Below are 27,444 nucleotides of genomic sequence, written 5' to 3' on the forward strand. Positions count from 1 at the left end.
TTCGAGCCAACGGGGTTCGACTGTAATTCGAAACTATTTTCAATACAAATACCGAAAGTGCTGTTTCCGGTTTTTATTAAATAAAGACATGGCTAGTTTCAGTGCAAGAAATTATAATTGCATTCAGCGGGTTTTACGCACAACCTACGTGCAACGATACTTCGGTTTTATTTTTCTCCTGCAGACTAAGCAAATTGTCTCTGTCATTAATTTCTGCGTTAAAGCTTAGCGGCATGGTAACATGCTGATAAAGTATGAAAACGGCTTGGAAATTTTAAAATTATTGCTGTGCTTGGCAATGACATTGACAGTATTGCCTGCAATGTCTGAAATCGCTTGACGCAATGCAAGCTATCTGTTCTTAAAGCTGCACTCTTACAGATATACCATTTTAACAACTTTTTTTTTGTCTTGGAAAGAGCAAACTTTTGCGTAAATATCTGCAAACCAATAATAAATATTTCTGACAAAAAATCAGACCACAGATTTTCATATTTCCGTTCGAAACTTAAATATTTTATGGCTTAAACCGTTACTAACGGTTTATGAAAAATGCATAAAACATCAATTTTTGAACTTAAATATCAAAATATGCGATCTATTTTTGTCAGCAGTATTATATCACTGGTTTCTAGACATTTACGCAAAAATTGGCTCATTCCTAGATAACAAATTAAAAAAAAGTTGTCAAAACGTTCAATCTGTGAGAGTGCAGCTTTAATTCTTTTATGACATATAAGATTGAAAGTATTGTGATGCCGTGTTTGACGTTTACTTTCCCTTTGTGTTTCGTAGCTTTCAAATACATCAAAGAGATAGATCCAGTAAGCGGGAAATACTGAGAAAGAGCACGTTCCATTCCCAAACAACAGCACTACTTTCATCTCTGACGTTTTAGGTGACTCACACATTTTCGACTGGCAAATAACGTATGAGGTAAACCGAAGGTTTTGAATGGTGCATCACCCATCCCTTACGAAACCACGTACATCTTTGACGTTTGAGATAAATATAAGGCTATTGATGGGTGAATAACTCAGTTTTGAGGTAAACATTAGTTATTTGAGGTTAAGGCTATTGATGGGTGAATAACTCAGTTTTGAGGTAAACATTAGTTATTTGAGGTTAAGGCTATTGATGTGTGAATAACTCAGTTTTGAGGTAAACATTAGTATTTTGTGGTGAAGGCTATTGATGGGTGAATAACAGGCTTTTGAAAAGTGAATAACTCTTTTTGAGGTGAATATGAGGCTTTTGATGGGTGAATATCTGGCTTTTGAAATGTGAATTACTCTGTTTTGAGGTAAATATGGGGCTTTTGATGGATGACTTACTCCATTTTGTGGTGAAGATAAAGCTTTTGATGGGCGAATAACTGGCGTTTGATGGGTGAATAACTCCATTTTGTGATGAAGATAAGGCTTTTGATGAGCGAATAACTGGCGTTTGATGGGTGAATAACTCCATTTTGTGGTGAAGATAAGGCTTTTGATGGGCGAATAACTGGCGTTTGATGGGTGAATAACTCCATTTTGTGGTGAAGATAAGGCTTTTGATGGGCGAATAACTGGCGTTTGATGGGTGAATAACTCCATTTTGTGGTGAAGATAAGGCTTTTGATGGGCGAATAACTGGCGTTTGATGGGTGACTTACTCCAGTTTGTGGTGAAGATAAGGCTTTTGATGGGCGAATAACTGGCGTTTGATGGATGAATAACTCCAGTTTGTGGTGAAGATAAGGCTTTTGATGGGCGAATAATTGGCGCTTGATGGGTGAATAACTCCAGTTTGTGGTGAAGATAAGGCTTTTGATGGGCGAATAACTGGCGTTTGATGGGTGAATAACTCCAGTTTGTGGTGAAGATAAGGCTTTTGATGGGCGAATAACTGGCGTTTGATGGGTGAATAACTCCAGTTTGTGGTGAAGATAAGGCTTTTGATGGGCGAATAACTGGCGTTTGATGGGTGAATAACTCCAGTTTGTGATGAAGATAAGGCTTTTGATGGGCGAATAACTGGCGTTTGATGGGTGAATAACTCCAGTTTGTGGTGAAGATAAGGCTTTTGATGGGCGAATAACTGGCGTTTGATGGGTGAATAACTCCATTTTGTGGTGAAGATAAGGCTTTTGATGGGCGAATAACTGGCGTTTGATGGGTGAATAACTCCATTTTGTGGTGAAGATAAGGCTTTTGATGGGCGAATAACTGGCGTTTGATGGGAGAATAACTCCATTTTGTGGTGAAGATAAGGCTTTTGATGGGCGAATAACTGGCGTTTGATGGGTGAATAACTCCATTTTGTGGTGAAGATAAGGCTTTTGATGGGCGAATAACTGGCGTTTGATGGGTGAATAACTCCATTTTGTGGTGAAGATAAGGCTTTTGATGGGCGAATAACTGGCGTTTGATGGGTGAATAACTCCATTTTGTGGTGAAGATAAGGCTTTTGATGGGCGAATAACTGGCGTTTGATGGGTGAATAACTCCAGTTTGTGGTGAAGATAAGGCTTTTGATGGGCGAATAACTGGCGTTTGATGGGTGAATAACTCCAGTTTGTGGTGAAGATAAGGCTTTTGATGGGCGAATAACTGGCGTTTGATGGGTGAATAACTCCAGTTTGTGGTGAAGATAAGGCTTTTGATGGGCGAATAACTGGCGTTTGATGGGTGAATAACTCCAGTTTGTGGTGAAGATAAGGCTTTTGATGGGCGATTAACTGGCGTTTGATGGGTGAATAACTCCAGTTTGTGATGAAGATAAGGCTTTTGATGGGCGAATAACTGGCGTTTGATGGGTGAATAACTCCATTTTGAGGTGAAGATAAGGCTTTTGATGGGCGAATAACTGGCGTTTGATGGGTGAATAACTCCATTTTGTGGTGAAGATAAGGCTTTTGATGGGCGAATAACTGGCGTTTGATGGGTGAATAACTCCAGTTTGTGGTGAAGATAAGGCTTTTGATGGGCGAATAACTGGCGTTTGATGGGTGAATAACTCCAGTTTGTGGTGAAGATAAGGCTTTTGATGGGCGAATAACTGGCGTTTGATGGGTGAATTACTCCATTTTGTGGTGAAGATAAGGCTTTTGATGGGCGAATAACTGGCGTTTGATGGGTGACTTACTCCATTTTGTGGTGAAGATAAGGCTTTTGATGGGCGAATAATTGGCGCTTGATGGGTGAATAACTCCAGTTTGTGGTGAAGATAAGGCTTTTGATGGGCGAATAACTGGCGCTTGATGGGTGAATAACTCCAGTTTGTGGTGAAGATAAGGCTTTTGATGGGCGAATAACTGGCGCTTGATGGGTGAATAACTCCAGTTTGTGGTGAAGATAAGGCTTTTGATGGGCGAATAACTGGCGTTTGATGGGTGAATAACTCCATTTTGTGGTGAAGATAAGGCTTTTGATGGGCGAATAACTGGCGTTTGATGGGTGAATAACTCCATTTTGTGGTGAAGATAAGGCTTTTGATGGGCGAATAACTGGCGTTTGATGGGTGAATAACTCCATTTTGTGGTGAAGATAAGGCTTTTGATGGGCGAATAACTGGCGTTTGATGGGTGAATAACTCCATTTTGTGGTGAAGATAAGGCTTTTGATGGGCGAATAACTGGCGTTTGATGGGTGAATAACTCCATTTTGTGATGAAGATAAGGCTTTTGATGGGCGAATAACTGGCGTTTGATGGGTGAATAACTCCATTTTGTGATGAAGAAAAGGCTTTTGATGGGCGAATAACTGGCGTTTGATGGGTGAATAACTCCATTTTGTGGTGAAGAAAAGGCTTTTGATGGGCGAATAACTGGCGTTTGATGGGTGAATAACTCCATTTTGTGGTGAAGAAAAGGCTTTTGATGGGCGAATAACTGGCGTTTGATGGGTGAATAACTCCATTTTGTGGTGAAGAAAAGGCTTTTGATGGGCGAATAACTGGCGTTTGATGGGTGAATAACTCCATTTTGAGGTGAAGATAAGGCTTTTGATGGGCGAATAACTGGCGTTTGATGGGTGAATAACTCCATTTTGAGGTGAAGATAAGGCTTTTGATGGGCGAATAACTGGCGTTTGATGGGTGAATAACTCCATTTTGAGGTGAAGATAAGGCTTTTGATGGGCGAATAACTGGCGTTTGATGGGTGAATAACTCCAGTTTGTGGTGAAGATAAGGCTTTTGATGGGCGAATAACTGGCGTTTGATGGGTGAATAACTCCAGTTTGTGGTGAAGATAAGGCTTTTGATGGGCGAATAACTGGCGTTTGATGGGTGAATAACTCCAGTTTGTGGTGAAGATAAGGCTTTTGATGGGCGAATAACTGGCGTTTGATGGGTGAATAACTCCAGTTTGTGATGAAGATAAGGCTTTTGATGGGCGAATAACTGGCGTTTGATGGGTGAATAACTCCATTTTGTGATGAAGATAAGGCTTTTGATGGGCGAATAACTGGCGTTTGATGGGTGAATAACTCCAGTTTGTGATGAAGATAAGGCTTTTGATGGGCGAATAACTGGCGTTTGATGGGTGAATAACTCCATTTTGTGGTGAAGATAAGGCTTTTGATGGGCGAATAACTGGCGTTTGATGGGTGAATAACTCCATTTTGTGGTGAAGATAAGGCTTTTGATGGGCGAATAACTGGCGTTTGATGGGTGAATAACTCCAGTATGTGATGAAGATAAGGCTTTTGATGGGCGAATAACTGGCGTTTGATGGGTGAATAACTCCATTTTGAGGTGAAGATAAGGCTTTTGATGGGCAAATAACTGGCGTTTGATGGGTGAATAACTCCATTTTGTGATGAAGATAAGGCTTTTGATGGGCGAATAACTGGCGTTTGATGGGTGAATAACTCCAGTTTGTGGTGAAGATAAGGCTTTTGATGGGCGAATAACTGGCGTTTGATGGGTGAATAACTCCAGTTTGTGGTGAAGATAAGGCTTTTGATGGGCGAATAACTGGCGTTTGATGGGTGAATAACTCCAGTTTGTGATGAAGATAAGGCTTTTGATGGGCGAATAACTGGCGTTTGATGGGTGAATAACTCCAGTTTGTGATGAAGATAAGGCTTTTGATGGGCGAATAACTGGCGTTTGATGGGTGAATAACTCCAGTTTGTGATGAAGATAAGGCTTTTGATGGGCGAATAACTGGCGTTTGATGGGTGAATAACTCCAGTTTGTGGTGAAGATAAGGCTTTTGATGGGTGAATATCTGGCTTTTGAAATGTGAATTACTCTGTTTTGAGGTAAATATGAGGCTTTTGATGGGTGAATAACTGGCATTTGATGGGTGAATAACTCCATTTTGTGGTGAAGATAAGGCTTTAGATGGGCGAATAACTGGCGTTTGATGGGTGAATAACTCCATTTTGTGGTGAAGATAAGGCTTTTGATGGGCGAATAACTGGCGTTTGATGGGTGAATAACTCCATTTTGTGGTGAAGATAAGGCTTTTGATGGGCGAATAACTGGCGTTTGATGGGTGAATAACTCCATTTTGTGGTGAAGATAAGGCTTTTGATGGGCGAATAACTGGCGTTTGATGGGTGAATAACTCCATTTTGTGGTGAAGATAAGGCTTTTGATGGGCGAATAACTGGCGTTTGATGGGTGAATAACTCCATTTTGTGGTGAAGATAAGGCTTTTGATGGGCGAATAACTGGCGTTTGATGGGTGAATAACTCCATTTTGTGGTGAAGATAAGGCTTTTGATGGGCGAATAACTGGCGTTTGATGGGTGAATAACTCCATTTTGAGGTGAAGATAAGGCTTTTGATGGGCGAATAACTGGCGTTTGATGGGTGAATAACTCCATTTTGAGGTGAAGATAAGGCTTTTGATGGGCGAATAACTGGCGTTTGATGGGTGAATAACTCCATTTTGTGATGAAGATAAGGCTTTTGATGGGCGAATAACTGGCGTTTGATGGGTGAATAACTCCAGTTTGTGGTGAAGATAAGGCTTTTGATGGGCGAATAACTGGCGTTTGATGGGTGAATAACTCCAGTTTGTGGTGAAGATAAGGCTTTTGATGGGCGAATAACTGGCGTTTGATGGGTGAATAACTCCAGTTTGTGATGAAGATAAGGCTTTTGATGGGCGAATAACTGGCGTTTGATGGGTGAATAACTCCAGTTTGTGATGAAGATAAGGCTTTTGATGGGCGAATAACTGGCGTTTGATGGGCGAATAACTGGCGTTTGATGGGTGAATAACTCCATTTTGTGGTGAAGATAAGGCTTTTGATGGGCGAATAACTGGCGTTTGATGGGCGAATAACTCCATTTTGTGGTGAAGATAAGGCTTTTGATGGGCGAATAACTGGCGGTTGATGGGCGAATAACTCCATTTTGTGGTGAAGATAAGGCTTTTGATGGGCGAATAACTGGCGTTTGATGGGCGAATAACTCCAGTTTGTGGTGAAGATAAGGCTTTTGATGGGCGAATAACTGGCGTTTGATGGGTGAATAACTCCATTTTGTGATGAAGATAAGGCTTTTGATGGGCGAATAACTGGCGTTTGATGGGTGAATAACTCCATTTTGTGGTGAAGATAAGGCTTTTGATGGGCGAATAACTGGCGTTTGATGGGTGAATAACTCCATTTTGTGGTGAAGATAAGGCTTTTGATGGGCGAATAACTGGCGTTTGATGGGTGAATAACTCCATTTTGAGGTGAAGATAAGGCTTTTGATGGGCGAATAACTGGCGTTTGATGGGTGAATAACTCCATTTTGTGGTGAAGATAAGGCTTTTGATGGGCGAATAACTGGCGTTTGATGGGTGAATAACTCCAGTTTGTGGTGAAGATAAGGCTTTTGATGGGCGAATAACTGGCGTTTGATGGGTGAATAACTCCAGTTTGTGGTGAAGATAAGGCTTTTGATGGGCGAATAACTGGCGTTTGATGGGTGAATAACTCCAGTTTGTGATGAAGATAAGGCTTTTGATGGGCGAATAACTGGCGTTTGATGGGTGAATAACTCCAGTTTGTGATGAAGATAAGGCTTTTGATGGGCGAATAACTGGCGTTTGATGGGTGAATAACTCCAGTTTGTGATGAAGATAAGGCTTTTGATGGGCGAATAACTGGCGTTTGATGGGTGAATAACTCCATTTTGTGATGAAGATAAGGCTTTTGATGGGCGAATAACTGGCGTTTGATGGGTGAATAACTCCAGTTTGTGGTGAAGATAAGGCTTTTGATGGGCGAATAACTGGCGTTTGATGGGTGAATAACTCCAGTTTGTGGTGAAGATAAGGCTTTTGCTGGGCGAATAACTGGCGTTTGATGGGTGAATAACTCCATTTTGTGGTGAAGATAAGGCTTTTGCTGGGCGAATAACTGGCGTTTGATGGGTGAATAACTCCATTTTGTGGTGAAGATAAGGCTTTTGATGGGCGAATAACTGGCGTTTGATGGGTGAATAACTCCATTTTGTGGTGAAGATAAGGCTTTTGATGGGCGAATAACTGGCGTTTGATGGGTGAATAACTCCATTTTGTGGTGAAGATAAGGCTTTTGATGGGCGAATAACTGGCGTTTGATGGGTGAATAACTCCATTTTGTGGTGAAGATAAGGCTTTTGATGGGCGAATAACTGGCGTTTGATGGGTGAATAACTCCATTTTGTGGTGAAGATAAGGCTTTTGATGGGCGAATAACTGGCGTTTGGTGGGTGAATAACTCCATTTTGTGGTGAAGATAAGGCTTTTGATGGGCGAATAACTGGCGTTTGGTGGGTGAATAACTCCATTTTGTGGTGAAGATAAGGCTTTTGATGGGCGAATAACTGGCGTTTGGTGGGTGAATAACTCCATTTTGTGGTGAAGATAAGGCTTTTGATGGGCGAATAACTGGCGTTTGGTGGGTGAATAACTCCATTTTGTGGTGAAGATAAGGCTTTTGATGGGCGAATAACTGGCGTTTGGTGGGTGAATAACTCCAGTTTGTGATGAAGATAAGGCTTTTGATGGGCGAATAACTGGCGTTTGATGGGTGAATAACTCCATTTTGAGGTGAAGATAAGGCTTTTGATGGGCGAATAACTGGCGTTTGATGGGTGAATAACTCCAGTTTGTGGTGAAGATAAGGCTTTTGATGGGCGAATAACTGGCGTTTGATGGGTGAATAACTCCAGTTTGTGGTGAAGATAAGGCTTTTGATGGGCGAATAACTGGCGTTTGATGGGTGAATAACTCCATTTTGTGGTGAAGATAAGGCTTTTGATGGGCGAATAACTGGCGTTTGATGGGTGAATAACTCCATTTTGTGGTGAAGATAAGGCTTTTGATGGGCGAATAACTGGCGTTTGATGGGTGAATAACTCCAGTTTGTGGTGAAGATAAGGCTTTTGATGGGCGAATAATTGGCGTTTGATGGGTGAATAACTCCAGTTTGTGATGAAGATAAGGCTTTTGATGGGCGAATAACTGGCGTTTGATGGGTGAATAACTCCATTTTGTGATGAAGATAAGGCTTTTGATGGGCGAATAACTGGCGTTTGGTGGGTGAATAACTCCATTTTGTGATGAAGATAAGGCTTTTGATGGGCGAATAACTGGCGTTTGATGGGTGAATAACTCCATTTTGTGATGAAGATAAGGCTTTTGATGGGCGAATAACTGGCGTTTGATGGGTGAATAACTCCATTTTGTGGTGAAGATAAGGCTTTTGATGGGCGAATAACTGGCGTTTGATGGGTGAATAACTCCATTTTGTGGTGAAGATAAGGCTTTTGATGGGCGAATAACTGGCGTTTGATGGGTGAATAACTCCATTTTGTGGTGAAGATAAGGCTTTTGATGGGCGAATAACTGGCGTTTGATGGGTGACTAACTCCATTTTGTGGTGAAGATAAGGCTTTTGATGGGCGAATAACTGGCGTTTGGTAGGTGACTAACTCCATTTTGTGGTGAAGATAAGGCTTTTGATGGGCGAATAACTGGCGTTTGGTGGGTGAATAACTCCAGTTTGTGATGAAGATAAGGCTTTTGATGGGCGAATAATTGGCGTTTGATGGGTGAATAACTCCATTTTGAGGTGAAGATAAGGCTTTTGATGGGCGAATAACTGGCGTTTGATGGGCGAATAACTCCATTTTGTGGTGAAGATAAGGCTTTTGATGGGCGAATTACTGGCGTTTGATGGGCGAATAACTCCATTTTGTGGTGAAGATAAGGCTTTTGATGGGCGAATAACTGGCGTTTGATGGGCGAATAACTCCAGTTTGTGGTGAAGATAAGGCTTTTGATGGGCGAATAACTGGCGTTTGGTGGGTGAATAACTCCATTTTGTGATGAAGATAAGGCTTTTGATGGGCGAATAACTGGCGTTTGGTGGGTAAATAACTCCATTTTGTGATGAAGATAAGGCTTTTGATGGGCGAATAACTGGCGTTTGATGGGTGAATAACTCCATTTTGTGGTGAAGATAAGGCTTTTGATGGGCGAATAACTGGCGTTTGATGGGTGAATAACTCCATTTTGTGGTGAAGATAAGGCTTTTGATGGGCGAATAACTGGCGTTTGATGGGTGAATAACTCCATTTTGTGGTGAAGATAAGGCTTTTGATGGGCGAATAACTGGCGTTTGATGGGTGAATAACTCCATTTTGTGGTGAAGATAAGGCTTTTGATGGGCGAATAACTGGCGTTTGATGGGTGAATAACTCCATTTTGTGATGAAGATAAGGCTTTTGATGGGCGAATAACTGGCGTTTGATGGGTGAATAACTCCATTTTGTGGTGAAGATAAGGCTTTTGATGGGCGAATAACTGGCGTTTGATGGGTGAATAACTCCATTTTGTGGTGAAGATAAGGCTTTTGATGGGCGAATAACTGGCGTTTGATGGGTGAATAACTCCAGTTTGTGGTGAAGATAAGGCTTTTGATGGGCGAATAACTGGCGTTTGATGGGTGAATAACTCCATTTTGTGGTGAAGATAAGGCTTTTGATGGGCGAATAACTGGCGTTTGATGGGTGAATAACTGGCGTTTGATGGGTGAATAACTCCATTTTGTGGTGAAGATAAGGCTTTTGATGGGCGAATAACTGGCGTTTGATGGGTGAATAACTCCATTTTGTGGTGAAGATAAGGCTTTTGATGGGCGAATAACTGGCGTTTGATGGGTGAATAACTCCATTTTGTGGTGAAGATAAGGCTTTTGATGGGCGAATAACTGGCGTTTGATGGGTGAATAACTCCAGTTTGTGATGAAGATAAGGCTTTTGATGGGCGAATAACTGGCGTTTGATGGGTGAATAACTCCATTTTGTGGTGAAGATAAGGCTTTTGATGGGCGAATAACTGGCGTTTGATGGGTGAATAACTCCAGTTTGTGATGAAGATAAGGCTTTTGATGGGCGAATAACTGGCGTTTGATGGGTGAATAACTCCATTTTGTGGTGAAGATAAGGCTTTTGATGGGCGAATAACTGGCGTTTGATGGGTGAATAACTCCATTTTGTGGTGAAGATAAGGCTTTTGATGGGCGAATAACTGGCGTTTGATGGGTGAATAACTCCATTTTGTGGTGAAGATAAGGCTTTTGATGGGCGAATAACTGGCGTTTGATGGGTGAATAACTCCATTTTGTGGTGAAGATAAGGCTTTTGATGGGCGAATAACTGGCGTTTGATGGGTGAATAACTCCATTTTGTGGTGAAGATAAGGCTTTTGATGGGCGAATAACTGGCGTTTGATGGGTGAATAACTCCATTTTGTGATGAAGATAAGGCTTTTGATGGGCGAATAACTGTCGTTTGATGGGTGAATAACTCCATTTTGAGGTGAAGATAAGGCTTTTGATGGGCGAATAACTGGCGTTTGATGGGTGAATAACTCCATTTTGTGATGAAGATAAGGCTTTTGATGGGCGAATAACTGGCGTTTGATGGGTGAATAACTCCATTTTGAGGTAAAGATAAGGCTTTTGATGGGCGAATAACTGGCGTTTGATGGGTGAATAACTCCATTTTGAGGTGGAGATAAGGCTTTTGATGGGCGAATAACTGGCGTTTGATGGGTGAATAACTCCATTTTGTGGTGAAGATAAGGCTTTTGATGGGCGAATAACTGGCGTTTGATGGGTGAGAAACTCCATTTTGAGGTGAAGATAAGGCTTTTGATGGGCGAATAACTGGCGTTAAATGGGTGAATATCTCCATTTTGTGGTGAAGATAAGGCTTTTGATGGGCGAATAACTGGCGTTTGGTAGGTGAATAACTCCATTTTGAGGTGAAGATAAGGCTTTTTGATGGGTGAATAACTGGCGTTTGATGGGTGAATAACTCCATTTTGTGGTGAATATAAGGCTTTTGATGGGCAAATAACTGGCGTTTGATGGGTGAATAACTGGCGTTTGATGGGCAAATAACTGGCGTTTGATGGGCAAATAACTGGCGTTTGATGGGCAAATAACTCCATACCTTACAAAACCACGTACATCTTGAACGTGTTCGGTTCATCGAAGGCTTTTGATATGTCAATTTCTGCCATATACAAACTAATGTCCAATATGTATGCGCTGTCTTGTATATATGATCTTGTTTGTTCGATCTAAGCCTCTGGGACGGGTTGCTGTAATGCCATTTGACTTAAGTGTAATGTACTATATAGTTCAATGGAAACTACTGGGACAAGTTATTAAAAGCGCTGGTTTAAATAGTCTTTTTACAAAGACCGACATTGTAACAAACGTAACTAGACAGAACTTACATGCATCAAAAATGATTCAGAATGAGTCCATAAAACAATGTTAGGTAGAACAGTCAGCAACCCTCGGGAACGGATTAAACTAGTTTATGGGTACCCTAGTGGCATTTGTTCAACACCTACCAATAGAAGCCTTAATAAGCCTGAACCTGAAGTCTTAATGCATTAAACGTAGACCAGCGTTAACGTTACTGTTACGTTTTTACGCTTGTCTCTGTTGATTTGTTTGTAAAATGGATAGTTTCTGCCTGTTTCTGTATAATTGTTCTCCCATTCTCATGAATAACGTTCTGATAAAAATCACTTATCTATGTACTCTGGTTTGATATTGTCAGTGTTGTAGACCAGGTTCTGCTAATCTAAACTGGCACCTGTATCTTTTTAATGCCATCAGGCATCACCCAGTAGTGCGTTGTTGTATGCTAAGATTCCGGGTAAGAATCATGATACTTCGCTTGTCCCAGAAGTTTCATCAGAATAAAATTAATTATGTTTCTGTTTTATCTATGAAATACACTTAAAGATGCTCTCTTACTCCCAAATAAGATTTACCACAATTAATAATATTGTTTTAACATTCCAAAAAGAATGAATAAATGTAAAAAAAATATTATGAAGGATACCGAGTGTAATTTGAAAGAAATGAGCATAAAACACAGTATTTCTTCCTTGTAAGACTATAGTAGACTACAGTAAATCTTTTAGCATTCACCAATCATTTAATATTTTTGCGCTTTCTGCAATTAAATACACGGTTACAATCTTGTTATCAGTAATACATATTTTACATAAATGCATTATTTAGTAAGTAAGTGAAGGTTTGTCAGTCAAAATTGATGTTTGTTATACATGTGTATGTAATGATTTTGAATAAGAGTGTCATTTTAACATCTTTGTGTCTGTTTTCAGAATAAAAAAATAAGGTTAATTGTCAAAGCGAAAATGTCAAAAGGGTAAAAAATAAAAGCTATGTCAATAATTTCCAACAGGAACATCCATGTCAAAATCTCCCTTTTCGAAGTATTTTCATTTGAATTGATTCTAGTGTTGTTATGGGTTCTTTTGTTTGATAATTCCATTTATTACAACAATATTTTCATATGGAAATAACAAATCAACTTAATTAGTGTTTTATAAGCTCTCACCACGCTGTCCGTGTTTGTTTCCGAATGAATCATTTCTGGGTGTGTAAGCTTATTTATACTCGCACTTGGGCAATGACCATTTGGCAAGTGCTCGGATATGATTGTTGGTCATGAAAGGTTTTTGCAGCATAGTGCTAAAACAGAACGGAGCGTAGAAAACATGCTTTTAACTTTAAAAAATAAATTTAAGGTGAAACCCACGCCAGGGACTTCAGTTTGAATAAACCGAATACAAAGAAAGAAAAATAATCCATGTGACATAAGATATTTGATGAAAGGTGGTGGTGATTTCGAGCTTATTTATGCTCGCACTCGGGCAAAGCCCTTTCGGCAAGTGCTCCAATGAGACTGTAAGTCATGTTAGTGTTTCGGGGCATAGTGCACAGAAATAATGTAGGCCAGGTAATAGCTACCCTGGTTCTTTAACGTGCACCACTGTCACACGGGACCAACATTTATCGTCCCTCCCGGAAGACGATTAGTATTTTGTAGTGGCGAGGTGGAGAATCGACCCTGCGACCCCTGGATTGACAGTAAAGTGTGTTACCACAAGACCACGGATCCACTACTATCATTTTTTTCGCCAAAAAGACAGTATTTTATAAATTTTCTAATATACGGCGTTCTCTGGCAAAAGGGAGATAAAAACTTGTATAATGTTCTAACAGTAACAGTATTGATTTTCGATCTAAAAGGACAGTGTTATATATAATTTTCTAAAACACCTAATCTCATATTCTAGAGACATGCGTTATCTGACAGAAACATGTATCATGGTCTATCAATAACAGTTCTGATAATGGAAAAGGTTTTTGTCTTATCCGAAACTCTTCTTGATTCCAACTTACTGTTTTAAATATCCTTGAATCATGATAATAATAACACTAAGACTATCTCAATTATTTATATATCTATAAAGAAAGCTCGTACTCTATATAATTAATCATCGTTGTTTTTTTCTAATAGATAAACAATAAAACACGAGTGTTAATTCATTTCTAGTCATTGTTACGGCTCCAAAGTCATTTGCAAGGTATGTTTTTCTATCATTCCAACGTTATGACTACAGTAATGGCGTCGATGTATTTTACCTAATTAGATATTCACTTTATTTTTTTATTATTATTTTTTGTTATCTTAGAGCTATTAAATCAGGAATGGTTGTTTAGTCATTTTCTTCCGTGAACGTGTAATTTGCGTTAGTGCAAATGCATGTACCTCGTTTATTAGTATTGCACGACCAAAGTGCCATAATAAATCACTTGTAAGTTTGTGTCAACCTATTCTCCAAATATCATACTTGTGTCAACGAAACCAGCCCTTGTCTTCTGTATTTTTATAGTTTCAAACATATCAGGGACTTGTGTGTACGTGCGTGCGTTTGTGAGTACGTGCGTGCTCGCGCGTGTGCGTGCTGTTGTGCGTACGGTCTTGCGGGCGTACGTCCGTGCGTACGTGCCTGCTGTTGTGCCCACAGACGTGCGGGTGTGCTTGTGTGCGTGCGTGCGAGCGTTTTTATGTGTGAATTTTTGTTGTTGTTGTTGTTGTCGTCGTTGTTTTTCACTGCTGTTGTTTACTATATGAAGGACATACCACAAATAGGTTCATATGTAACATATCCTAAAATGTTCCGTTCAATGAATATCCAGTCAAAACTCAATATTTCGAAGTCGGTGGGACCCCGGGAAAAACTTTGAAAAAAACGAACATTCGATATAACCGAAATACAAAAAGTGTATAACTAAACCGAAAACAATCGACATAACCAGAAGATGGAGATAACAGAGTTCGACATAGTGAGCTTCGACTGTATTTTCTTTCTTTATTTATGTAATAATAACATAAATGTAATATAAATGGATGGTTCTTAGAAGTTTTCTCCCCTATTCTGTTATGTTATATTATGTGTTTTTTATGTTATGTTCTTCTTAAATAACCTCATCCAGGTGGCTTCCACTGTTTTATTTATTAAAGGCAAAATTCAAATATCGTTATTAGCCCTCAAATCACAGTCAAGCGAAACAACGATCGGTATGCTAATGCGGGTTAATCTCAAAAAGCCCAGACAAATCTTAAGGAACAGGTTGTTCCATCAACTACCCTTGAAACACTTCAAATGTCAATGATTCAAATTTCCAGACTCAACAGGAAGATATATAGCGCAGATGTTCTAACAGACCCTGAAACACACAAATAGACAAGTATGTGTTAATTTGTTCCTGGCCTTCATTCCGTAACATTTGTGCTGAGTCATAAGTTTCTTTATTTCGACAGTAAGCGAATATTATGTTACTGGAGTTCGAACTTTAGTTAAAACTTATTTCACGCTATTGCAACTTATATTAATCACTCTCGTTGGCACGATGTTGCGCGAGAGTGTGGTCATGTGATGTGGGGGAAACCGGAGTACCCGGAGTACCCGGAGGAAACCCATTTGTCCGATTTGGGGACCACAAACCAAACTCACATGCGCCCAGGCCGAGTGAGAAGCGAGTGCACTAACCACTGCGCCAACCGGACAACCAGTACGAACTTTGTACGCTCCTTTTAAAACAATCGAAACCGGTTGACTCGATATCCCAGGGACCGACCAATTTAATTCGAGCCTCGGGAGTATCGAGCCACGCGGGAATGCCTAAAATAAATCGGTCCTTTAAATCAAGTTTGAGCCAACGAGGAAATCGAGCCAAACAATATCGAGCCAACGGGTTTCGAATGTAACATGAGACGTAATTAAGTGAAAATACCAGGGCACATATTTACTCGTTTTGAATCTGAGTTGGAGACCCGACTTAAATTATTGGGACAGTTTTACTTGCTGAACACTCATATCTCGGTATCCCGAAGTCGTTTTGACCTCGTGAAACATTTTTACGCGAATGAATTCGTGTATTTATGAAATTACTAAAACAAAGATCCTTACAGTCGAAACTCGTTCGCTCGAAACCGCTTTGCTCGAATTCCTCCTTGGCTCAAACTGGATGTTAAGGACCGATTTCTTAATACTGAAGGTAAGCATTCCCGCTTAGCTCGAATAATCCGAGGCTCGAGGTATTTTTGTCGGTTCCTGGGAGTTCGAGCCAACGGGGTTCGACTGTATATCGACACAATCGCAAATAAAAGAGTAGGGTCGGTCGAGTATGAGAAAATTACGTCCTACCATCAACAGAACACGCTTTGCACCAGGAAGCTTGTAGCTGACTGTCTTGTTCTGTATATGAAAATGCCAATCATATCATTGTTGTCGTCTTGGCACGCTGCTTTCTCAGAAGTCAGGATTTTCTCAGAATTTACTGTACCTATTCCACCACAGATTGAAACAAAAGATAAAGTGAGCAGTACATTATGACTGTAAAAAAACTATAACCACATGGAATCATTCTGTCAACGTGCAGACTGTTCGAGACGTATTTTTTTTTTGTTAATGGATAATAGTAGGCATGCATTGTTTGGTACCTGCGTATCTGACTTTTTGTCTCTCTTATTTCCTTAGCACATGTCCTGAGACAAAAACTTTTCTGTAAAAATCACTAGACTGTAGATGGGACAAAGACCCTGAAACAAAGCATCGATTTTCGAACATAAATATAAAAAACTGCGATCTGATCTTTTGTCAGCAGTCTTATATCGCTGGTTTCCAGACATTTACGCAAAGATTGGCTCATTCCAAGACAAAAATGGAAAAAAAGTTTTCAAAACGGTCAATCTGTGAGAGTGCATCTTTTAACACATATAATTATCTTATATATGTCAAGTGTATATTTGTTGTAACTGCCATAATAATAATACATTTTGTATTCCATCAAGTTTCGGTATGGAATACAGCATGCAATGTGTGTGTATATCACGTGATAAATTGCGTCATAAATGCTACGTCGGAAGGCAACATTTTGCTTAAAATAAAAGCCTTCGATCGTTTACCAGAGTTAAACTGAGAGTTTGGTTTCTTAAAACACTTCGACAAACCTTTTTGCAAAACCGCTGCCTGATGGAGCACTGTCAAAACATTATTTTGGAAACAGGTTTGTCGAAGTGTTTGATGAAACTAATCACCATATCAAACTTAATAAAACGAAGGCGGAGCTCTTTAAGCGGCATAGACTGCCCTTTTTTCATTTAAAATGGTGCAGAAGAAGAAAGGCCATCTTTGTTTTTAGTCCTCATTTTAAGCAAAATGTTGCCTTCCGACGTAGCAAATATGACGTAATTTAGCACGTGGTATACACACTTCAGCATGGTAACAAGTTAAACTCATTCAACGTTATTCGTTTGTTTAATGTTACTTTTCGTTTTACGTGGTAACACCCTGATTATATTTTATGGTCTTATAATCTCCCACAATAATAAGGGTATTCACATAGGAATATGACATATTCCGTTAGGCATAAAATGTGCACATTTTTTAAGCTGTATTACATCCGACGTTGATGGTGTTTGTGTTGTTGTGCAGTTATAATTTGCTGGAACAATTTTTGCACAAATGCACTAACATGGACATTTCGTTTTCAATGAGGGCTTTTCCCCTCCTGTAAATATATAAATACAGACATGAATGACTATTTAATGGAAAGCTTTGTGCATACCTACGATGCGTGCAGGGAAAAGTGCATTACCAATACTAACACGAGTAGAGCATTATATGTGTTGTATGCAAATATTTGTGTATTATATTACTTGTAGAAAACCCTTGGATATAACGGTTTTTCATCTTTTTATGAAATAAGTTCCTTTGGGGAAATACATGCAGTTCAAGGTTCCAGAGGCTTTTCAACAACTTTGCATATTGTATTTGAGTAAAACCATATTCAGGGAGAGGATCACGTGACTAATAAGGGTTTTGGCCAAGGATTGTATCATTAAAATGCAAGAAAATCTAAAATATTTCACACGTGTAGAAGCAGAAAAAAGCATAGTCTTTTGTAGACTATGAATTATTTTCATACTTTTCTGTCCAAAAAAATGTTAAGAAATTAACATCACTGACTTGTTTGTTAAAATCGATTGTGACCCGTGGTGACCCATGTGAGAACCCCTTTTTTATCACATGATTTGTCACTCTCATATTTATAACTGATTATTGAATGTCCTATTTCTGTAAAAAAAATATTTAATAATTAACGTCACTTGCTTGTTTATTTACATAGATTGTGACCCGTAGTGATCTTTTTGAGAACCCCTTTAAAGTCACGTGATTCCTAGCTCTGATATTTATAATTGACTTTTGCATGTCTTGTGATTGTCTGGAAATTTGCTTCACAATATACATGCTGATGATTCGTTAAAATGAGTGAATAAAGAAAAATCCCCCGTTTATTCAGAGGGAATATGTTATACACACCAATTATAATGAGGCGATTAAGCACAGTATGGCCAGGTAACGTGGAAGCGTCGAATATTTAACGATTTAGAACAAATGCAGCGGATCTACGTCAATATGCATAGTTGGTGATAAGCCTCTGGCTGTGAGAGAAAAGTTTTAACTACCAGACTGATGTTTAACCTATGTGCATATACATTTTCGGATTGTTTTCTGTGAGAAAGACGGACAGATAGATAATAGGATTATATTGTGGGAAATATATAAGTATTGCTTAGTGGTGTAGAGTTTAAATATACAAGGACTACAATAAATTAAACTGCATTAAATTAAAATCGGTGTTTTGCAAGTGATATTATACAAGAAAGTATAACAAGAAATATTTTCATGATACAGAGTAGTATTTAAATATTGATTTAGAATGCTACAATAATTTAGCATGTAACCATCGGAGCTTCAATTTTCTTGCATACGGAATTGTTTGTCCCAGATATTTATACGAGAAATTCCTGTTTTTCTCTTCTTTAAATGAATCCAAAGAATTACACGCTGCTGTCGAAATATCTCCGCAGTGTTGTTGATAATTGACGTCATTAAAGGTCGTTAAAGGTTCAGCCTGTGACATAAATTTGGTGAAAAACTTCGCGCTGATTGTTGTTTAACAGTCTAGAGAGGATCGTCGGTGTATAAAGTGAAGTCCATAAATGCACCCTAGAGCTAATATTACATGAACTATTTCGAGTATCACATTTTAAAGAAGACACTAGTTGTATTGTCGTTCAAGGTCACACGTCAAATAATTGTAACTCAAACTTTCAAAACTTGCATTCTTGTGCAAGCCATTTAAAAAAATTGTTAACAACGTTTGTGAATTTGACTTGTATTACGTCACTTCCGGTAAGGATGACGTCATTTTTTCGGAAACGTAAGAAGACACCGAGCGTGACCAGCATGAACGACGCTTTGGAGGATGGAAATAATGGCATATCCTTGGAAACTATGGTAGGAACCTTATTTTGCTGAAATATTGCCTCAACTTATCGTGATATGCATCCCACCTGACTTACATAATGATCTTTATATGCTGATCCGTCGCTTTTAACAATCGTGAGAAAGATGATATAATTCGTGTCATATAAAATAGCTGTTTATGTTGATAAAACACTCGAATCTCGCTATTTCAAACTCTGTTATCTCGATGTTCAGTTAATGTCATTTTTTTCCATAGTGTTAGGTCAAGTTACACATGTTTTGTATTTCGGTTATATCGAATGTTCGTTAACTCGAAGTATTTCCTGTGGTACCAACGACTTCGACATATCGAGTTTTGACTGTAGCTACGAATAGAGGCTTGAATGTTCCATGTCCAAAAAACCTAAACTTATATTTAAGACTGTACAAATGACTATCAAAATGATATGCAGTGTGTTCAGCTGCCCAATAAAAACATGTTTTGTTTGTTTTCAATTTGTAATGTTTGAAATATGTTCTGCACTAGATGATGGGATTTAATGTTTCTATAAAGGTGTTTTTGGAAGTAACTTGAAATACAAGTGTGACTAAATATAGACCATAAATGTGTCGGACTTCAAAGGCGTAGGAATAAGGCTCCCTAAGAATCAACAAAGCTTGGACGAACTTTTATATTTGATCTATTTACGTCCGTTTGGTATTTCTCTTTTTCTCATTTCCTTTGCCATTTCCGGTTGGCGTTTGCCATAACTAGTCATTACTTCTGTTTAGCCAAATCCTTTGAATTCATATCACGCCATCAATAGGTTATGATTATGGCCATGACGGAGCAATCGGGACTCCTCGGCCATTTTCAATCGGAAAGAAACTCGGTTGTATACATTCGGAACTCCTCGGCCATTTTTATCGAAAACAACCTCGGATGTATGCCAGTACATCAGTTGAAGTAGTTCGTAAATTTTTGAATAATATCATTAATTAAATGTAGTGTTTAAGAGTTGTATTTATTGATCTCAGTTTAAATTGATTGCCAGTGAAGTGTTTTATTGCAAACATAATTAAGATTCCCAAGAGTTAAGTCATAAATTAACTGTTAAATAAGATTACTACGCGATCTTTTTGCAGCGGACTAAAACGTACCACTTTTTGAGTATGTAAACCGTCCAAATACATCCGAGGTTGTTTTTGAAAAAAAAATGGCCGAGGAGCTCCGAATGGGTTGTATATGGCCGGTTTACAGAACAGAACAGAACAGAATATTTATTAGACTTAAGCATAACAAGCTTATCGTCATAATATATACACATATACATACAAAAAACATATATATATATATATATGGCATGCAATAATTTTAACACATAGCATATTATACGATAAATTCATTTGATTTTAATGTTTCTGGTATATAAATCGTGAGAATGAATTTATATTATATCATATATTTTAAATTGAATATTACATACATTCTGACATACAATACAAGTATCTTTACATTTAACTACGCTGCAAGTAGATCGCGTAGTAATTTCAATTAAGCGGTTAAACTTAATTTCTTCACTCTTGGGAATCTTAATTAATTATGCAAGAATTCACTTCACTGGCAATCATTTTATACTTAGTTATACAAATTACACGTTAAAACACTACCATTAATTAATACTATTATTTAAAATTTTACGAACTACTTCTACTGATGTTCCTGCAAACATCCGAGGTTGTTTTCGATGAAAAATGGCCGAGGAGTTCCGAATGATGACGGCAATGCTGTATTAGTGCAAACTCAAGGTTAATAACCCATTAATATTTTTTGCCATTCAGCACTATCAAGTTTGTTTATCCTTGAAATAATTCGCTTATTTTCTCGTTAATTATTGTGTCTAACATTGAAGTGGGATTTGTTATTTTGATTGCCAGTAAATGAATGCTAAGTGCTTAGTCACCATTCTACTGTTTTACTGTATGATAAATGATTCATTTTGTTATTAAACTATTTTTCTTCATATGTTCGTCTTGGTGCAAACTTCAGATATATTGGACCTACCATGTGTTAAGCATACATCTACAGTATGTAGAAGGTTTTAGAACTACCAAAGTCAGAAAGAAGAGCTATATCTAAATTATCCAAATATATAAAATAAACTTTGAAACATAATACTTCCATTACATATAGTGATTAGTTTATATCAGCTCATCCTCATATTTTATATTATGCTTATTTATTTTTTTCGTATGACAAAATATCTTATCTGTATTATGTGACATGTTAAATTCACGTTATATGAATGTACTTATATTCTATGACTATGTACCTTGTGAGTATACGTCAACTATAATTATGTTCTGTTTTGTTCTCTTCCGTGTTCAGATTGGGAATTAACGTCTATATAAATAACACATATTTGCCATGAACACAATTATCATCAATTTAAAGTAGCATTAATGTCAAATTCATACCCATTGCAAAGTAAAATGGATCTTGTATGCGAATTATGCATTACTGATATTTATACTTAGATAATTAAAGTCGAACCCCGTTGGCTCGAACTACCAGGGACCGGCGATAATACCTCGACCCTCGGGAAACTCGAGCCAAGCGGGAATGCTTAACTTCAGAATAAAGAAGTCGGTCCTTTACACCCAGTTCGAGCCATCGAGGAATTCGAACCACGCGAACTCGGGTCAACGGGGTTCGACTGTTTGTTAATTAATAAGTGTTGCAAACGAATAGCAAAGTTTATATTCGAATATTCGGTAATTATTTCGATCGAATATTCGAATATTCGATTACCAAATTTAAGCTTTTAGAACTTGCAATGAACTATTATTTTTCGCTCTATAAATTCCCGAGGTCTCTTAATAATAAATGTAATATGTGTCTAAAGTTATCTCGCCGGAAAACTAAACAAGTTCCATGCATTTGTAAATAGTTATTATCGTTCGTTCAAACATTAGCTTTCAAGACTACTCTTTTTCAATATGTTTGCGATTGTCTTAAGATAATTGCTCTATTTTTACCCTGAATTGCTGACTCACTCAACATATAAAATGATTATCCGGGTTTGTATCCGTATTATGTCTTGAGAGAATCAGAGGTGAAATTGGATTCATCGCTCGAAAATAGAGAACAGCGCTTAATGTTTATTCTAGGACATTTTGATTACCGACATAAATTGTCCATGTTTATTTTTTGTATCTGAGAATCACTGCTTTGTATATTTGCAATATTTCATGTTATATGTCGTCAATGTTTATCTTAAGTTCATAATTGAGTTTGCCAAAATACTGCGCAGTCTTTGTGTATTTTCCAGGAAGATTACTAAACAATTATAAATTTTATTTGCGTCTGCTATAAAATGTTTCATATTTGAATTATTGACAGATAAAAAGCGCTTTAGAATACAACCTACATTTACAGCCAACGAAATTGCATTTAGGCATAAATTTAGAGCTAGACTTAATCATTAAGAATTTCAATTTTCCCGGGTGTTTAAAGCTCCGCCTACTTCCACTCGTCCGATAAACACTCCGTGCGTCAGATTTTGCGTCGACAATGTGTCAGCCATTGAGGTAGTATTCTAAGTCAGTTAGATGACCTCAAGTAATATCTTAATGTTTAACACGGGCTCGTTTGCTCCGCCCATTCTTAATCATTAATAATTTAATTCATGCCATCTTACTAATACATAATTTCACAGTGCGTTCTTTGAATCAAGTATGAATGAATACATATCTTTCATGAGTCTCTTTTTGAAGAATAAAATGGATTTTGAGTGTCCAAATACTGTGCCAATTACTTAACTTCCGGTTGTTACGGATTCATTTCCGGTTTAAGTAATTACATTTTCGCACTATAACTAAGGTTCGGATAATCGATCAGGTCATTCTATTGAAAGTCTGGAGTCTTGATCTAGCAAAAATACCATATTATTTTAATTCCCTGGTAAGATGGCGACACGTAACTATTAATTTCCTAATACACCCGCGCGTTGATTAAATACTGAAAATGAATATTACTGATTTCGTATCCACAGGAATGCAATATACAATCTACCTTTGAAATTATAGTTATTTGCAGGAATTATTTTCCTTTAGGGGATAATAACTAATTGCAATTTGATATGTTCTGAAAAATCTGAGATAATAAAGAAATAGTTTCATAATCTAGATTACATATGATCTGTGCATTCTACTTATTATAACGATTATAATAATGCAGTACCGTGTCATCAATATATTATCAAGATACTTAAATTTATCCATATCTTGTGATTCAACGTATATATATATATATATATATATATATATATATATATATATATATAGAGAGAGAGAGAGAGAGAGAGAGAGAGAGAGAGAGAGAGAGAGAGTATATATATATATATATAGAGAGAGAGAGAGAGAGAGAGAGAGAGAGAGAGAGAGAGAGAGAGAGAGAGAGAGGTTAGTGCCAAAACAATTTGAAAACAACAATATTCAAATTATCGCCCTTTTACCTGGATTTTGTCATAAGATTTCTTGGTGGAAAAGCCATAGAGAGGTCGAAATTATGCTATTTGGTTTCTTAAAACTACGATAAAAACTACAGGGGCAAGCCCAATAGTCAGATATCTAAAAATAAGCCCTGTTAAAGCTGCATTCCCACAGATTTACCGTTTTGACATTTTTTTTTTTTGTCTTGCAATGAGCCAATATTTGCGATATTATTTGCAAACCAGTGATATAAGACTGCTGACAAAAGATCAGATCGCAAATTTTCATATTTCCGTTCGAAAATTAATGTTTATGGCTTAAAGCTGCACTCTCACAGATTGAACGTTTTGACAAGTTTTTTTTATATTTTGTCTTGGAACGAGCTATTTTTTGCAAAAATCCATGAAAACCAATTATATAAGACTGCTGACAAAAAATCAGATCGCAGAATTTTATATTTAAGTTCAAAATTTGGTGTTTTATGCATTTTTCTTAACCCGTTTGTAACGGTTTAAGCCATAAAACATACATTTTCGAACGTAAATATGAAAATCTACGATCTGATTTTTTGTCAGCAGTCTTTTATCACTGGTTTGCTAAAATGTACGCAAAAATTTCCTCATTCCAAGACAAAAAATAAACAAAAGTTGTAAAAACGGTAAATCTGTGAGAGTGCAGCTTTAAAGTATTAGTAAGGCTTTAAGAAAAATGCATAAAATATCAACGTTTGTACTTAAATATGAAAATCTTCGATCTATTTTTTATCAGCAGTCTGATATATCACTGGTTACCATGCACGTTCGCATAAATTCGCTCGTTCTAAGACAATACAAATGCAAAAACGTTCAATCCGTGAGAGTGCAGTTTTAAGATGCACAAGGCAAGGCCCTTAATGACAGTGTACTAGAGACAAACAATGTTTAAACACTACATACACCGCGCACATACCACAGGCGCATAAAATAGCTGAACAGATATGTGTTTTTAAAGAAGACATTTTACAGTATTTTATTTGTTTCATTATTTTTAAGTACTGGTTTTGTATTTCATCATTATTTACTGTTTAAAGCGTTTCAATATAGTATTTTAATGTCTTTAAGTCGTTCGTTTTAAAGTACTGTCTTTGTTTGGTATTTTATTGTTATTTACTTAAAGAAACAAACATAATCAGTATTTCTGCCTATTTATAAGAACAGTCATTTTCATTTCTATGCACAATTGGAATTCCCAAATTCAATTTAAAAATGAAATGTTATTTTTTAAATAAGGAAGTCCCCGGCTCAATTCCCATCAAGTTTGTTCAAACATCGGCTTTAAAGACTACATTATTTAAAAAAAAATGTGATTTAGTTTTATTTTATAACCCCGAATTTCTGTATAATTGAACACATAAAACGAGAATCCGAATTTTTTATCTCTGTTCCATGAGAACGAGAGAGGATATTGCATTTATTCGCTCGTAAACAAAGATCAGCGTTTATTGTTTATTCTGGGAATATTTATTTTATAACCGACATAAATTGTCCATGTTTGTTTCTTTATAAAAACCTCCTCGTTATATATTAGCGATATCTCATTCTATATGTAGCCAATGTTTATTTAAAGTTTAATATTGCTTAAGAAATGTAATCTCAGTGTTTTTTACCAGTATATTTCACTTTTTTATTACGTCGAAAAATAATAACCATTCGTAAATATCAATTTGTTTTTAAAGTGACTCTCTTTTTCAAAATCAATAACTACTCATATATAACAAACATAAATTTTGAGTGATACACCTTCAACTACTTACTAAATAATGCATTTATGGAAACGCATTTTTTAAATGATTGGTGAGTGCTAATATATTTACTGTGATCTTCTATTGTTTCATAAGGTAGAAATACCGCGTTTTCTTACTCCTGAGTAAGAGTACATCTTTAAATATATGACTGTTTTAGGCCATTTGCGTGTACGTTGTATTTTAGCATCAATAAAGGCTGGTCCAAAAAAGTATTTGTTTTATTTTAATGCATTTTCATGTTTAACTTATTTGACTTAAATGCCGACAACCCAAAATGCATATGATTAATGTACAGTTAAAAAAAATAAACCTTTAAAAATGTGTTGTTGTTGTTTTTTAAAATAAATAGCTACGTCTTATCAAATTCCCAAATTAGAAAAACGTCAAGATATCGCTATTTTTAATCTGTATCTAAATCATATGTTGTTTTTTTTAAATTATATTTTTATTTTGAGCATTCAAATCTAAAAAGTTAAACATGATAATGCTTCAAACTTAAATAAAAATGCACCAACCTATTTGTGCGACTATATTTAACAATTCAAACTATTTCCAATTGTAAGAATTGCGTTGTAAATTGATTCGTAATATAATTTAACAGTGCGGTCTTTGAATCGAAAGTATGAATACATCTGTTCTTTCAGTCGCTTTTTAATGAATGAATTTGATTTTAAGGATCCTAATACTGTGCCTGATTGATTTACTTCCGGTTGTTACGCAGTCATATCCGGTTTAAGAAATTACATCTTTGCAATATGACTGTAGTTCGGATAATCGATAATGTCATTCAATTATATAATTAAAAGGCAAGAGATTTTATCCAGCACAAATACCTTAATATTGAAGTCCCTGCAAAGATAGCGACACTTCTGTTTTAATTTTCAAATACACATGCGCGTTGATTAAGTACAGAAGATGGATATCATTGATTTTGTTACCATGGAATGCAAAATGAAATCTTACTTTGATATGATTGTTGTTTACTTTGAAGGAGTTATTTTTCTTTGGAGACAAAACAAATAGCGATTTTTATATTCTGGAAAATCTGAGATAAAAAAAATAAATATATATGTTCACAATATATATTCTGTATGATATTTGAATGTATAACAATTAATATTTTTCTTTGGGAACAAAACAAATAGCGATTTTTGTTTCCTGGAAAATCTGAGATAAAAAAAAAAAAATATATATGTTCACAATATATATTCTGTATGATATTTGAATGTATAACAATTATTATTTTTCTTTGAGAACAAAACAAATAGCGATTTTTATTTCCTGGAAATTAAGTGAAAAGAAAAAAATGATATATATTTTCACAATATATATTCTATATGATATTTGAATGTATAAATATTATGTAAAGGCATCAATATACCATCAATATAAAATTTCAAAAATAATCAGAGTTAATCAAGCGAAAAGACATAGGTATTGAGATAATTACCTACATAATTTGATATAACATTCCCATGACAGCATGTTTTCTTAAGTTTGTCATAAGGTTTCATAAAAAGGTCGTATTTTGTAATTATTACCATTGAGAATTATAAGAACAATCCCGGATAAAAAACCCCAACTACATCAAAACTTTGTTCTTATATAGTACTGTTTTAAAAGCTGCACTCTCACAGATTGAACGTTTTGACAACTTTTTTTTCTTTTTTTTGTCTTGGAACTAGCTAATTTTTGCGACAATGCATGGACACCAATTATATAAGACTGCTGACAAAAAATTAGATCGCAGATTTTTTTGTATTTAAGTTAAAAAATTGAGGTGTTATGCATTTTTCTAACGGTTTAAACCATAAAACATTATTTTTTCTAACGGAAATATGAAAATCTGCTATCTGTTCTTTTGTCAGCAATCTTCTATCATTTGTTTGTAAATATTTTCGCAAAAATTTGTTCATTCCAATACAAAACATGAAAAGGTTGTAATAACGGTTTATCTGTGGGAGTGCAGCTTTAAGGTACAGAAATATATCGAAGAAATAAAGTTCTGAGTGCGAATCGTAACCGGATTCGC

At 36.8% G+C, this 27,444-nt stretch overlaps 1 protein-coding gene across 3 annotated transcripts in view; it reads left to right on the forward strand.

Moving 5' to 3' along the window:
- The window catches only part of LOC128206212 (neo-calmodulin-like), a 181,969-nt gene that overhangs the window by 77,710 nt on the left and 76,815 nt on the right, over positions 1-27,444 (forward strand). Inside the window, exon 1 of one of the 3 annotated variants that reach the window (XM_052908525.1) lies at positions 18,256-19,186. The exons of the other annotated variants lie outside the window; for them this stretch is intronic. Coding sequence (XP_052764485.1) covers positions 19,088-19,186 — 99 coding nt within the window. The 5' untranslated portion in view covers positions 18,256-19,087. Of the gene's footprint in view, positions 1-18,255; positions 19,187-27,444 lie in introns of those variants that run through there. 3 annotated transcript variants of the gene reach the window in all.

Source organism: Mya arenaria, chromosome 10 (genome assembly GCF_026914265.1).
Source record: "Mya arenaria isolate MELC-2E11 chromosome 10, ASM2691426v1".
Taxonomy (NCBI): Eukaryota; Metazoa; Mollusca; class Bivalvia; order Myida; family Myidae; genus Mya; species Mya arenaria.